The sequence below is a fragment of the Hyperolius riggenbachi genome, chromosome 3, assembly GCF_040937935.1.
Source record: "Hyperolius riggenbachi isolate aHypRig1 chromosome 3, aHypRig1.pri, whole genome shotgun sequence".
NCBI classification, from domain to species: domain Eukaryota; kingdom Metazoa; phylum Chordata; class Amphibia; order Anura; family Hyperoliidae; genus Hyperolius; species Hyperolius riggenbachi.
This window is the reverse complement of record NC_090648.1, coordinates 34,137,028-34,150,678: the sequence shown is the minus strand read 5'-3', so window position 1 is coordinate 34,150,678 and position 13,651 is coordinate 34,137,028. Positions and strand designations below refer to the sequence as shown.

At 44.9% G+C, this 13,651-nt stretch overlaps 1 protein-coding gene across 1 annotated transcript in view; it reads right to left on the bottom strand.

The window, feature by feature from the left end:
• LOC137562015 (uncharacterized) overlaps window positions 1-13,651 on the bottom strand; it is a 109,940-nt gene that overhangs the window by 60,714 nt on the left and 35,575 nt on the right. The window contains exons 4-6 of the mRNA XM_068273358.1: window positions 10,351-10,410; window positions 2,070-2,105; window positions 1,868-1,992 (exon numbers count right to left, since the gene is read on the bottom strand). Coding sequence (XP_068129459.1) covers window positions 1,868-1,992; window positions 2,070-2,105; window positions 10,351-10,410 — 221 coding nt within the window. The remainder of the gene's footprint in view (window positions 1-1,867; window positions 1,993-2,069; window positions 2,106-10,350; window positions 10,411-13,651) is intronic.

Here is a 13,651-nt window from a genome sequence, read left to right as displayed (position 1 = left end):
GCACCTGCCCCATAGGGCCAGCTCTGTATTTGTTGGGCACCTGCTCCACAGGGCCAGCTCTGTATTTGCTGCCTCAGGGCCCATCCTGTATTCATTGGGAACTCGCTCCTCAGGTTCCCCATGCTTGTTACTATTCTTCTGTATTCTGATCTTGTACCCCGATATTTCTGATACCCTGTTGCCGAACCCTGCCTGTTTATTAGACTCCGCCTCTGCTTTCTGTATCTGTACTGTATCTGTCCGTGTGTTACAACCTGGCTTGCCCGACTTCGAGAACTGACCTTGCTGTTAGAGGCAGTTCCCAGATCTGTTAATGACGCCCTCTCCTAGGTGTCACTCACGTTCTGTCCTTCCTATGCTCCGCCTGACTCCTCCCCCGGGAGAGTCCAGGCCTTCGGAAGGAATCTGTATTGCTGCAGTACTTCATACAGTACGGCACTTGTTTCTGATGCTTAGTCCTCACGGTATTACTGTTGCACCAAGCACTCACACTACTCAGGTGTTCAGAGGTTAGCGTTATATCGGTTTAGCGGTGATACTGCAGATCATCAATAATCGGATATATATCTATATTCCCAGTGATACTGCAGATCACCGAGAATCAGACCCTCTCTGCTACACCGATCGTGACAGATGGTGAGGGGTTGGAAGAGAAATTACATAGATGGTAGGAGTAGGATGGAATGATAGAGGTGAAGGTGAGAGGTTAGAAGCAATGATGGTGGTGAGGGTAGGTGTAAGATGGAATAATGGTAGGAGTAGGATGAAATGATGCAGGAGATGGCAGAAGTAGGATGAAATGATGGAAGTGATGGCAGGAGTAGGATGGAATGATGGAGGAGATGGCAGGAGTAGGATGGAATGATGGAGGAGATGGTAGGAGTAGGATGGAATAATGGAAGTGATGGTGAGTGGTTGGAAGAGAAAAGATAGAGATGGTAGGAGTAGGATGGAATGATAGAGGTGAAGGTGAGGGGTTAGAAGCAATGATGGTGGTGATGGTAGGTGTAAGATGGAATGATGGTAGGAGTAGGATGAAATGATGCAGGAGATGGCAGGAGTAGGATGGAATGATGGAGGAGATGGTAGGCGTAGGATGGAATGATGGAAGTGAGGGTGAGGGGTTGGAAGAGAAATGATAGAGATGGTAGGAGTAGGATGGAATGATAGAGGTGAAGGTGAGGGGTTAGAAGCAATGATGGTGGTGAGGGTAGGTGTAAGATGGAATGATGGTAGGAGTAGGATGAAATGATGGAGGTGATGGCAGGAGTAGGATGGAATGATGGAAGTGATGGCAGGAGTAGGATGGAATGATGGAGGAGATGGCAGGAGTAGGATGGAATGATGGAGGAGATGGCAGGAGTAGGATGGAATGATGGAAGTGATGGCAGGAGTAGGATGGAATGATGGAGGAGATGGCAGGAGTAGGATGGAATGATGGAAGTGATGGCAGGAGTAGGATGGAATGATGGAGGAGATGGCAGGAGTAGGATGGAATGATGGAAGTGATGGCAGGAGTAGGATGGAACGATGGAAGTGATGTTGAGGGGTTGGAAGGGAAATGATAGAGGAGATGGTAGGAGTATGATGGGGTGATGGTGAGAGTTTGGAAGAAATGATGGAGGAGATGGTAGGTGTAAGATGGAATGATGGAGGAGATGGTAGGAGTAGGATGGAATAATGGAAGTGATGGTGAGGGGTTGGAAGAGAAATGATAGAGGAGATGGTAGGAGTAGGATGGAATGATAGAGGTGAAGGTGAGGGGTTAGAAGCAATGATGGTGGTGAGGGTAGGACTATAAAGAACTAAACAAAGTGATGGAGAGAAGTGGCCAATATGTCATTTAGCAGGGGGGGTCTCCACTCACCTGGCAGTACAGGTAATACAGTCCTTTGTGGATGACTATGAACTCTCTCCTTTCTTCGTCATATCTCAGGGGGCTGGTGGAGTTGCGTGGGACCTCGATCCAGGGCAGGATGGCGCCATTGCTATCTGCAAGAATGAATGTTAGAGGTCTATACTCAGTATATCTGATAAGAGAAAAACATATGTGCCTACAAGCTACTTACCTGCTTCTGTCTGGGACCTTTCCTTTGATACCTTCACTGTAGACAGACAAGAGGGAAAGGTGTTATATGGAAGCACTGCGGGCATATGGTGGTTGTACATGCGGCTTAAAGTGAACCTGAGCCGAAGCTCAGGCTCAAAATCAGATACTTAGCTCCTCTTCCTCTGCCCACGCATGGGCAGTAGCATAGAGTCCGCTGCTCCGTCTTACTGCACGCACGGAGGCGGGCTCGGTTGGCTATTGCGTGGCCACGCTGGAGGAAGAGGAGTTGCGTGGCCCCAATGTGATTAGCGACAATGCCTAACGGGTGCCGCGCTCAACGACGTGGGACGTTAGACTAGAGAGGGAAGCCTCAATAGGATCCTAAGGCTTCCCTCTCTTAAGGTAGGTATATGATTTTGTGCACAAGCTTTGGCTCGGGTACACTTTAAAGTGAACCTCCGGACTAAAAATGTACTCAGCAGAACTGAAAAGGCTTGGTGTTTCTTTAACAGTTTCACAGCATCAGAACTTTGTTTTTCTTACCAAAGCATCATTTTTAGCTGCATTTTTAGCTAAGCTCCACCCATCAAAGAAAACTGCCCGGGCTTTTTTTCCCTGATGCTGTGCAAAGCATGAAGGAATTTCCTATGTTGTTATTCACGTTGCCTAGAAACTGGGAGGGGTGATCAGCACACAGGACAGTTGGAACTGTGCCTCATGCTCCCTGTCACCTCCTTTCAACCAAAAAGATGGCTGCCCTCATGAAATCAAACATTTGCCTGTTCTTTTAAAACAGGGTAGGTTAGAGATTATATTACCTATTTATTTTAATTAACATAACTAATGTAACTTAATGACAGTATGTTTGTTTAGGCTGAAGTTCCTCTTTAAAGTGAGGCTGTATGATGAAACCTAAGGCAGGACTCCGGGGAAGTGTATAATATAGGCCACCTCTGGCTCTGGATCTGTATCGTTTATAGATTCTGTGTGATTCGCTGCAATTACACTTTACAACTGTCAGTAAACCTTCTATGAATCTATGAGAGGTTGGCAATACATTATATAGTGAGAGCCCAACAAACAGGTAAATATATATATTTTGGTCTAGTATAACGTGGTTAGGATGTGCCTTTTCTGGTTTTAATGCTTTCTATGTCACTTTCTTAAAGACCTTCTCTCACTTCCTTCTTCTGGGACTTTCATGGACCTTCAGGATTAACCTTGGTGGTACCGGGGAGAAGAAATAAGGGACGGCAATAAAATATGGTGGTGGGGTCTCTAACTCTGCCTCAGTGCTCAGAAAAGGTATTGTTAAAGGGGAACTATAACCAAGGATTGAACTTCATCCCAATCAGTAGCTGATATCCCCTTTCCCATGAGAAATCTTTTCCTTTTCTCAAATACATCACCAGGGGGGTCTGTGTGGCTGATATTGTGGTGAAGCCCCCCCCCCCCCCCACAGTGTGACGTCATGACCAAGGTCCTGACAATTTCCTGTCTGTGAACCTTGTTGCATTGTGGGAAATAACAGCTGTTTCCAACTGCCAAGCAACCAGTATCCCTCTGTGCATATGTGTATATGTATAAAAACAAACAAACAACTTTTTAGCCTATCGCATTACTAGGGGGAGTGGTTATAGATAATGGCAGTTGGTGCTGTCTGTTTTTTCCATTTCTGTCAGTAGTAAAGATGATGACCTGCAGGCTGATTGTGGATCAAACAATATGAACAAGTGGCGAATATCAATCATTTCTTGATCTCTCTTGTATAGTTTAAAGTGGACCCAAATTAAAAATACAAGATTTCAGAAATAAAATCTATTTTCTAAATTATAATAATAAATAGCAGCCTTGTTTCAGCTGCATGATGACAAATATAAAATATTTTACATTTATTGGAGGAACTCCTCCCTTCCTTTCATATTGCCGGGACAGAATCCGGCAGACTGGTGGAGTAGCAGGTGTCCGGCAAAGGAGGAATTGCTAATGGCTGCCCCCTGTATAACCCTAGTCATAAAAGAGAAGGGTGAAAATCATACACTGAAATGCTCATAGGCTTGAAGGAGTGTTTATTTATCTTTGTATGTGTCAGAGTGGTGCAACTAAATATTTTGAATTAAAAAAAAGTTTGGTTTGGGTCCACTTTAACTTCTCACTTTACAATGTATTGATTTATGTTTCCCCCTTTTCGCTAAATTTCCTCTTTAATTACGATCTCTGTCCCTGTTGAGAAAGATCTAGCTACTTCCTGTTACGACAAGAACAGAGGGACATTTTCCCTGATGGGAGACACATAGAGCAAAATTAGCTAAAAAGCATGATTTCCCCATACTTTAGTACTCTTTGCAGAATGTGCCTTTTGTGAACCAGTAAACATAGATTTTTACCTTAATGTGATACAAAAAAAATTGCCACTTTCTTAAGGCTGCTTACACACAGGGACGCTACAGGCGCACGTTAGTGCAGCCTGTAACGCTCCCCCAACGCACAGCAATGTAACACAAGTGGGCTGTTCACAGTGCCCACGTTGCGTTACATGTAACGCTGCACGTTCTCCCGAAAGTGCAGCATGCTACGGCGTTACAGCGGCTTAAGCCGCGTTAGACTGTCTGCACATGCGCAGTCATGTTGGGGAGGAGCGGAGAGCGGCCAGGCACATGTCTAATTAATATTCACTGCACGTTGTGACGTGCAGTGTTTACTTCCTGGAGCGGCCGCTCTGTGCGGTGATTGGCCGGCGGGACCACGTGATGCTGCATACGCACAAGAGTGCGCATCACGGCATCACGGACGCCAGAGTGAGCTGCACAACGCGGCTCACTCCGACGTCCACACCAGAGAGCACCAGGCGTTGCGTTACGTGCACGTTATGCGACCTTAACGTGGTACCTAACGCAACGTCTTAGTGTGCAAGTAGCCTAAGGGTATCTGAATACATCTTTATATCATCAAGACTTTTGTGAGGGAACATTGCTTCCACACCACAGCATATAGACACATACGAGACTGTCAGATACAGAACATAATGAACAATCAACAGAGAGGAACAGGGACTAACAGAATAGGAGGAAGATACACTACAGATTAGCATATAATTACTACAGTGCCATCTAGTGGACATCAGAAAGTGGTGGGAAGTTGTTTTTTTTAATAACTTTAAACCACCACTATCACAAAATACTGTAAAATTTTAAATCCCTGTGTACACATACATAAAAGATGAATATTTGTTTCAGAGTAAAATGCACTGTAAATTGCTTTTTTCCTATGTTGCTGTCACTTAAAGTGGACCCAAATTAAAAATACAAGATTTCAGAAATAAAATGTATTTTCTAAATTATAATAATAAATAGCAGCCTCTTTTCAGCTGCATGACGACAAATATAAAATCTTTCCCATTTATTGGAGAAACCCCTCCCTTCCTTTCATATTGCCGGCAAATAATCCGGCAAACTGGTGGAGTAGGTGGTGTCTGGCAAAGGAGGAATTGCTAATGGCTGCCACCTGTATAACCCTAGTTATTAAAAGATAAGGGTGAAAAGCATGCACTGAAATGCTCATAGGCTTGAAGGAGTGTTTATTTATATGTGTCAGAGTGGTGCAACTAAATATTTTGAATTAAAAAAATGTTTGGTTTGGGTCCGCTTTAAAGGGGTTCTTTGGTATGTTTAAAAAAACAAAAAAACTGACACTTACCTGGGGCTTCTGTCGGCCCCCTGCAGCTGTAATGTACCGCGCCGTCCTCCTACGATCCTCCCTCACCGCCGCCGCTCCCAGTCTAAGGGCTCTTTCACAGTGCGACGTTAAAGTCGCACGTTATAAAATACTTTAACGCACAGCAATGCAAAGTCTGTGCGACATTCACAGTGCACACGTTGCGTTAGTGTGTAACGTGTAGCGTTATTAAGAAGTGCTGCATGCAGTGCATTTATCGATGTATCTGCTGCGTTACTTGTATTGCACATGCTCAGTAATGTTTTTTTGTCCTTTTTTAAAATGTTCTGCATGCGCCGTTTTCGTTCCATAGTAATTATATTTTCTAACGTGTGACTTTAACGTCACACTGCGAAAGTGTATATGCGTTGCGTTAGGGCCGCGTTGTGCGACCTTAACGTCGCATCAAGCACAACGTCCTACTGTGTAAGTAACCTAATTATTTGTCTAACTAGATGAATAATGCTCGCTCCCACGTGCATCATCGGAAGCTCACTGCACAGGCGCAGGACGTAGTTTTCTTGTACTGCGCAAGCTCCCATCGACGCACGCAGGAGCGAGCACGCGCACGGCTGCACAGCCGCAGTCTAGTTACAGGAATAATTAGACTGGGACCGGCGGCAGGAAACGGAGGATCGCAGGGGGACGGCGCAGTACATGACAGCTGCAGGGGGCTGATATAGAAGCCCCAGGTAAGTGTTTTCTTAAACATGCCACAGAACCCCTTTAATGTAGGTAGTAGTGATCTGATGGCTCTGGACCGCTTATGGACAGATTTTGGACTAGTTCATCTCCTCATGGAAGATTTCAAAATTGTTCCCCAGAAAGGACCTATATAAAGATGCCGGCCAGCCTGCCTATTGGCATGCCACTATTGCAGCAACTGGCCTGCACCGCTGCTGTCCAGGAGGTGCTTTTGAAAATAAAGAAAAATGTGAAAATACCCCATGAGGAGATGGACTAGTCCAAACCTTGTCAGTGAGAGGTTCAGAGTTGTCAGATTAATGAAATCTAATTTAACCACTTCACCACTAAGGTTTTTTTTCCTCTTGAGGACCAGAGCAATTTTCACATTTCAGCGCTCCTCCCTTTCATTCGCCAATAACTGTATCACTACTTACATAGGCAGACGCAGGGGGGATTACAGCTGCCCAGAATCCCCCCTCAGACCAGGGCAGTGCAGTGTCTGGGGACAGGCATACATTGAGACACCACAATATCTGTAGGCATACTGCAACTCACAGCACTGCCCCCTTTCTTTCCCTGCTACAGATGACTTTAAATGTAGCAGCAGCGTGTGTACAGAGCATGGAGCAGCAGCGTGTGTACAGAGCATGGAGCAGCAGTGTGTGTACAGAGCATGGAACAGCAGGTGCCCTGTTGGGTGAATGCTTCACTTAGCAATGTCGGCTGTCCTCATTATTATCTGTATCCAAACTGCTCCTGATCTATCCCATTGTCGATCAGGAGCAGATCAGACATTTAGGAAATAAAGGTGCATACACACATCAGACTATAGTCTTTGGAAACTTAAAGATCACAGACCAATCTTACCACCCTTCATGTAGTATGAGAGCCACACTCTACACAGTCTATTCTATGGAGCTGAACTCCACATCAGAAAAAAATCTTTGCAAGATGCTGCACACACAGATGCTGTACAGACACAAAAGATCAGTATCTGCAAAAGATCTGTTCCTGCCAAAAATCCATTCCTGCAAATTGCAATGATAGTCTATGAGATCTGCAGATCATCATACACACATGATTTAACTGACATTCATCTGCAGATCAGATCCACCAGGATGGATTTTCTGATCTGCGGATGATTGCTTGATCTGCAGATGAATGTCAGTTAAATCATGTGTGTATGATGATCTGCAGATCTCATAGACTATCATTGCAATTTGCAGGAACGGATTTTTGGCAGGAACAGATCTTTTGCAGATACTGATCTTTTGTGTCTGTACAGCATCTGTGTGTGCAGAATCTTGCAAAGATTTTTTTCTGATGGGGAGTTCAGCTCCATAGAAAAGACTGTGTAGAGTATGGCTCTCATACTACATGAAGGGTGGTAAGATTGGTCTGTGATCTTTAAAGTAAAGGTGCATACACACATCAGACTATAGTCTTTGGAAACTGAAAGATCACAGACCAATCTTCTGCAGATCTCATAGACTATCATTGCAATTTGCAGGAATGGATTTTTGGCAGGAACAGATCTTTTGCAGCTACAGATCTTTTGAGTGTGTGCAGCATGTTTGTGTGCAGCATCTTGCAAAGATTTTTTTTCTGATGGGGAGTTAAAGCCAGTGGTTACCTATTTAAAAATCAAAAAGTCAGATACTTACCTAATGAGAGGGAAGGCTCGGTCCTAATGAGCTTTCCCTCTCCTCTCCCGGTGCCCTCGGTGCTGCGCTGGCTCCCCCGTTCGCGTCCGCCACCGCGGGGACTTCGGAGGTCTTCGGGAGCACTTGGGCTTCCGAAGACGGGCTGCTCCATACTACGCACGTGCGAGTGCGTCATAGAGGGCGCTCGCACATGCGTAGTATGGAGCGGCCCGTCTTCGGGAGCCCGAGTGCTCCCGAAAGCTCCCTTCGGCTGCGGAAGTGGCAGTATTTGACCGAACTGGTCGAATACTGCCACGGGGATCCTTCGCGGGACCGGGCACCGGGAGAGGAGAGGGAAGGCTCATTAGGACCGAGCCTTCCCTCTCCTTAGGTGAGTATCTGACTTTTTTATTTTTAAATAGGTAAACATTCACTTTAAGCTCCATAGAAAAGACTGTGTAGGTATGGCTCTCATACTACATGAAGGGTGGTAAGATTGGTCTGTGATCTTTCATTTTCCAAAGACTATAGTCTGATGTGTGTATGCACCTTCAGTATCAGATCCTGTCAGTCAGACAGGGAAATTGCACTGTGTGTACCCAGCATGATGTCCTACTATATTATTATACTGTATTGTGCATGGCTGAGGGAGACCTTTCAGTAATCCCCCCTGGAAAATCCTGGGTTTGCCCCTGACTTATCACAACCAAATGATCTATATCTTGTTTTTCACCACCAATTAAGCTTTCTTTGGGTGGTACATTTTGCTAAGAATTATTTTATTCTAAATGCATTTTAACAGGAATAATTAGAAAAAATTGAAAATAATTAATTATTTCTCATTTTGGGGCCATTATAATTTTAAAATAAAATGTGCTACGGAGAATAGAATCCACCCATTTTATTTGCCCATTTGTCCTGGTTATTACAATGTTTAAAATATGCCCCTAGTACAATGTATGGTGACAATATTTTATTTGGAAATAAAGGCATATTTTTTCTATTTTGCGTCAGTCACTAATTACAAGCCCATATTTGCAAAAATAACAGTAATATACCCTCATGACATACATATTAAAAAGTTGAATAGGTAACTATGTATTTTTTTTTATTTTTTTATGTTTTAGTTTGGTAACTATGGGAGAGTGGGGGAGGTAAGGGGTTAATTTTAATAGGGGGTTTATGTACAATACTCATTGATCATAGACACTTTGATCTGTGAATGGGAACTGTGTTCCCATCTACCAATTAGTGTACTAAGGGGGGGCACAAGGGTGGGGGGGGGCGAGAAAGTGTACGGAGGTACGCGTATATCTACGCCCCTAGAACCATTAATAGCCACTAGCGGGGGGTAGATATACTGCCTCTGCTGCAATATATGGTTAAGTGACGGCTATCCAGGAAAGAGGCATTTACAGTACATTTTGCTCTGGGACAACTGTACCTCTCATATGTATGTGTACTCAGGTACTTTCCAGTTTGTCATGATAATGCTTCTTTAACCACTTGAGGACCGCAGTGTTAAACCCCCCTAAAGACCAAGCACTTTTTTATTAAATTGGCCACTGCAGCTTTAAGGCCAAGCTGCAGGGCCACACGACACAGCACACAAGTGATTCCCCCACTCTTTTCTCCCCACCAACAGAGCTGTCTGTTGGTGGGGTCTGATCGCCCCCCCTGTGTGTATTTTTTTTAAATACATATTTATGTTTACTGTTTTTCAATAAAAATGACTATTTTTTTTTTCTTGTAGCCCTGCTCCCTCCCTCCCTCCCCCCGCCAGCCAATCAGCGTGATCAGCTGTCATAGGCTTCAGCCTATGACAGCCGATCACTGCCCAGCATATGGAGGGGACAGCCGGGTCACACGGCTGTCCCCAGTACAGCGCTGCTGCTGATCACAGCGCTGTACCAGTAATTAGACGGCGATCACGCCGTCTAACAGCTCCGCTCCGCCCACCGAGCAGGAGATGCGCGTGCATCCTGCGCGCGATCTCCTGCAAAACAGAGTCCCAGGACTTTACACCAATCGGCGTTGGGCGGTCCTGAGGCTGCCGCCGCGGCCACGCCCGTCGGCGTGACGCGGTCGGCAGAAAGTTAAGTAGGCGTGGCGTTTAGGATAAATGGGCGTTTATAATACGGGGATTACAGTCTGCCAAATGGGAAGACCACCAGAGTGGGGCAGGCCTCCCTGACAAGCAGACTGAACGATGCAGCATATCCATCACTGGGGAGATCAGAGGAGGGTTCCAGTTACCTTCATAGTGCGCAGCCAGGAGGGGAGGCTTATTCTTACTGTTTCTGGGTCTTTTTGGTGCTGAAAAAGAAAAAAGTGAAGAAATGAAGAAGTGTACTCTGAATAAACTGGAAAACAAAAGTTTGCTTTCCTAAAACAGAAGGTATTTGGGATAATTCAGGTTGGAGTGAGCTCCGAGATATCTCCCACAATGCATCACTGCTGAAATATGCAAATTATCCCTTGTTGTCCCTGTAAGCTAGCTACACCTGTGCTGCGTAATATGTTGGCGCTATATAAATCCAATAGTGATAAAAAAATAATAATAACACCTCCACAACCGCTGGAATGCAATGATGTGTCAGCTTGTTAATATAACAGAGCCAAAATAATCCAACATGCATACAGACTGTTTTGAACTGATTGATTCCTCATCAGTGCATGGCATGGATTAATGTGGCTCTATGGAGTAGGACTTGTAACACCGAGAGGTACAGATTAATGAATGAACTGCTAAGCGATCAAGCCCTTTACTGCCCAGCGTGATACAGCGAGCAGCGAAGTGCAGGGCCATAGCAAAGATCTCCAGCACTTGAGGCAGAGCTTCCAAAGTCCCCCCCCCAAAAAAAAAGCGTGCCCTTAGGGCTGTGTGCTCAGAGGCTGGTGCCTCTCCTGCCTCTGCCTCGGCCTGGTGAGGAGACACCTTCAGGCTACGTTTCCACTAGTGTTGTGCAATGCCGTTGCGGAAAACGCGTAAACGAATTTGCATACGGATGTATATATAAAGTAATTGTATGCAAATTTTAACGTGAAAACGCATGCATTTTTGTGTATTTTTGTACGTATGCAAATTTAACCATGTCAGTGCCTGTGTGCTTTTACATTGATTTTAGGCGAAAACATACACGAATTCGCATGCAAAATTTGCATAGCGAAAACGCATGCGATTTACCTATTAATTACATTACAAGCGAATTGCACACTAGCCTTGCGGTGTGCGAATTCTGATGGCTCTGCTGTGCAGATTTTTCCTGCACAGTCCACCGCACAGATTTCCTGACACATGGAAACAGGCCCATTGATTATTATTGGGTATGCGAATCTGCAGAAAACGCCTGCAGATTTGTCTAGTGGAAACGGGCCCTTAGTGACCAAGTCTATCAAGCAAAGCCAGAATCATCGTAGATCTTCACACATAAATCTTATTACATCCAGACAGAGCAAGGTAAATCCAAGGTTTCAAGACCAAGCAGGGTCTCTTTATCAAGGTAGTCTCCTCCCAGGCAGTGTTCAGAAGGCAGTAGGGTCAAAGCCGGGACAAGGTCCTCCAGCACCCAAGGCTGGTACACCAAAGTGCGCCCCTCTATCCCTCCCACCCCAGCCGTCACACACTGATTGCTATTAGACTAAGAGGTGCCCCAGGGCCCCCAACACCTTAATTTCTAGTTATCTGGCTTGTCACTGCCATGTATCCCCTTTTCTTATTTCTCTCTGCTTCAAACACAGTTGGGGAATGATAGCTGAGTGAGTTGGGTGCCCCTTCCTACACTGCGCCCTGAGGCTGGAGCCTCTCTCGCCTCTGCCTCGGCCCTGAGAAGGGTAATCAGTGTTAAAGGGCACTGAGTCCGGGAGATGGATTGGGCAGCACGGTGGCGTAGTGGTTAGCATTCTCGCCTTGCAGCGCTGGGCCTCCACTTCGTAGCCTAGCTGGGTCAACATCTGCAAGGAGTTTGTACGTTCTCCCTGTGTCTGCGCAGGTTTCCTCCAGGCACTCTAGTTTCCTCCCACATCCCAAGAACATAAAGCTAAGTTAATTGGCTTCCTCTAAATTGGCCCTAGACTACAGGGCATACATAGACATATGACTATGGTAGGGACTAGAGTGTGAGCTCCTCTGAGACAATATACTCTGTACAGCGCTGCGGAAGATGTCTGCGCTATAGAAGTTCTAAATAATAATAAAATAATAATAATGGATGGGGTAAAATGCCTCTGATCACTCGCAGGTGCGATGTGCACTCTCCATGTGGCTGCTGCAGTCTGTGCAGGTCGTTTAGGAAACACAATTCCTGATCATTAAATTAAACACATATTTTAGCCCTGCTAGGAAAGCTACCAAATATAAAACATCATTTTTTATTAAATATTTAAGATTAAAACAACAAGTCCTATATATTGAGCTACAAATCAATTGTGATCAAATCAAGGTCAAATAGTGAGGTAAGGTCACTTTGTATGTACACTTCAATAGTAAGACATAAGCCCTGTACCCCTGAAAGAAATGCTACTATTTACATATAGGCCCCCCACCAACCTAACATGTTTCACCCCCCCCCCCCCTTAATTGGAGGCTTCATCAGAGGAGAAAAGTGCGCAAGTGTAAAGTGAAACATGTTAGGTTGGTGGTGGGTCTATATGTAAATAGTAGCATTTCTTTCTTTCAGGGGTACAGGGCTTATGTCTTAATGTTGAAGTGTACATACAAAGGCTATCATTCATAAAGCATTCCCGCATGCGGAAATGCTGAAAACAGCCGACTTTACCGAGCACATAGCAAAATGTGTATTCATAAAGGCTGTTACCGCATGAAAAGCTGACATTCCCGAGCAGAGTGATAAATTATCACCATGTGCGGTGACTATCGTAACAAATGTAACAAAATGTTAATTCATAAAGATTAACGCAAGCGGTATGAGGACGGGAAATACCGCTCCCTTGGATGTGGCGATAACCATGTTAAGTTAATGGAGACACAGACCTCCCAGGCAGCTGCAGCAGAGCGGAACACTGAGAAATGTATCAACTCGGCAGCTTCCTGTGCTTCCGCAAGCCTACCGCCTGCCTAGTTCGGGAAATCTCCGCACTGCTATCGCACCTAAACACTTTTTTTATGAATGACCATACAGAAGTGTAAAATACCCGGCAGCTGTGTTTTCCCGCACTGATTTGCATTACCGACCACACTTTTATGAATGATAGCCTATGTGACCTTACCTCGCTATTTGACCCTACCTTTGAATTAATCACAATTGATTTATAGCTCAATATATAGGACTTGTTTTAATCTTAAATATTTAATAAAAGTGATGTTTTACTGTATATACTTGAGTACAAGTCTAGAAGTTAAGGTCTGATTCACCTCATAAAAGTAAAGGGGTCGACTCATATACAGGTCACGGGCAGCACTGAGCACACTGAGTAATGTATGTACTAATAGTGGCATTCTCATTTGCAGCAATGTACCCTGTGGTAAGCGATACTCTGAGGAAAGGAAATGGAGAGAAAACACAGGTCTGAAAGTCCTTCTCACAACAATTACCAA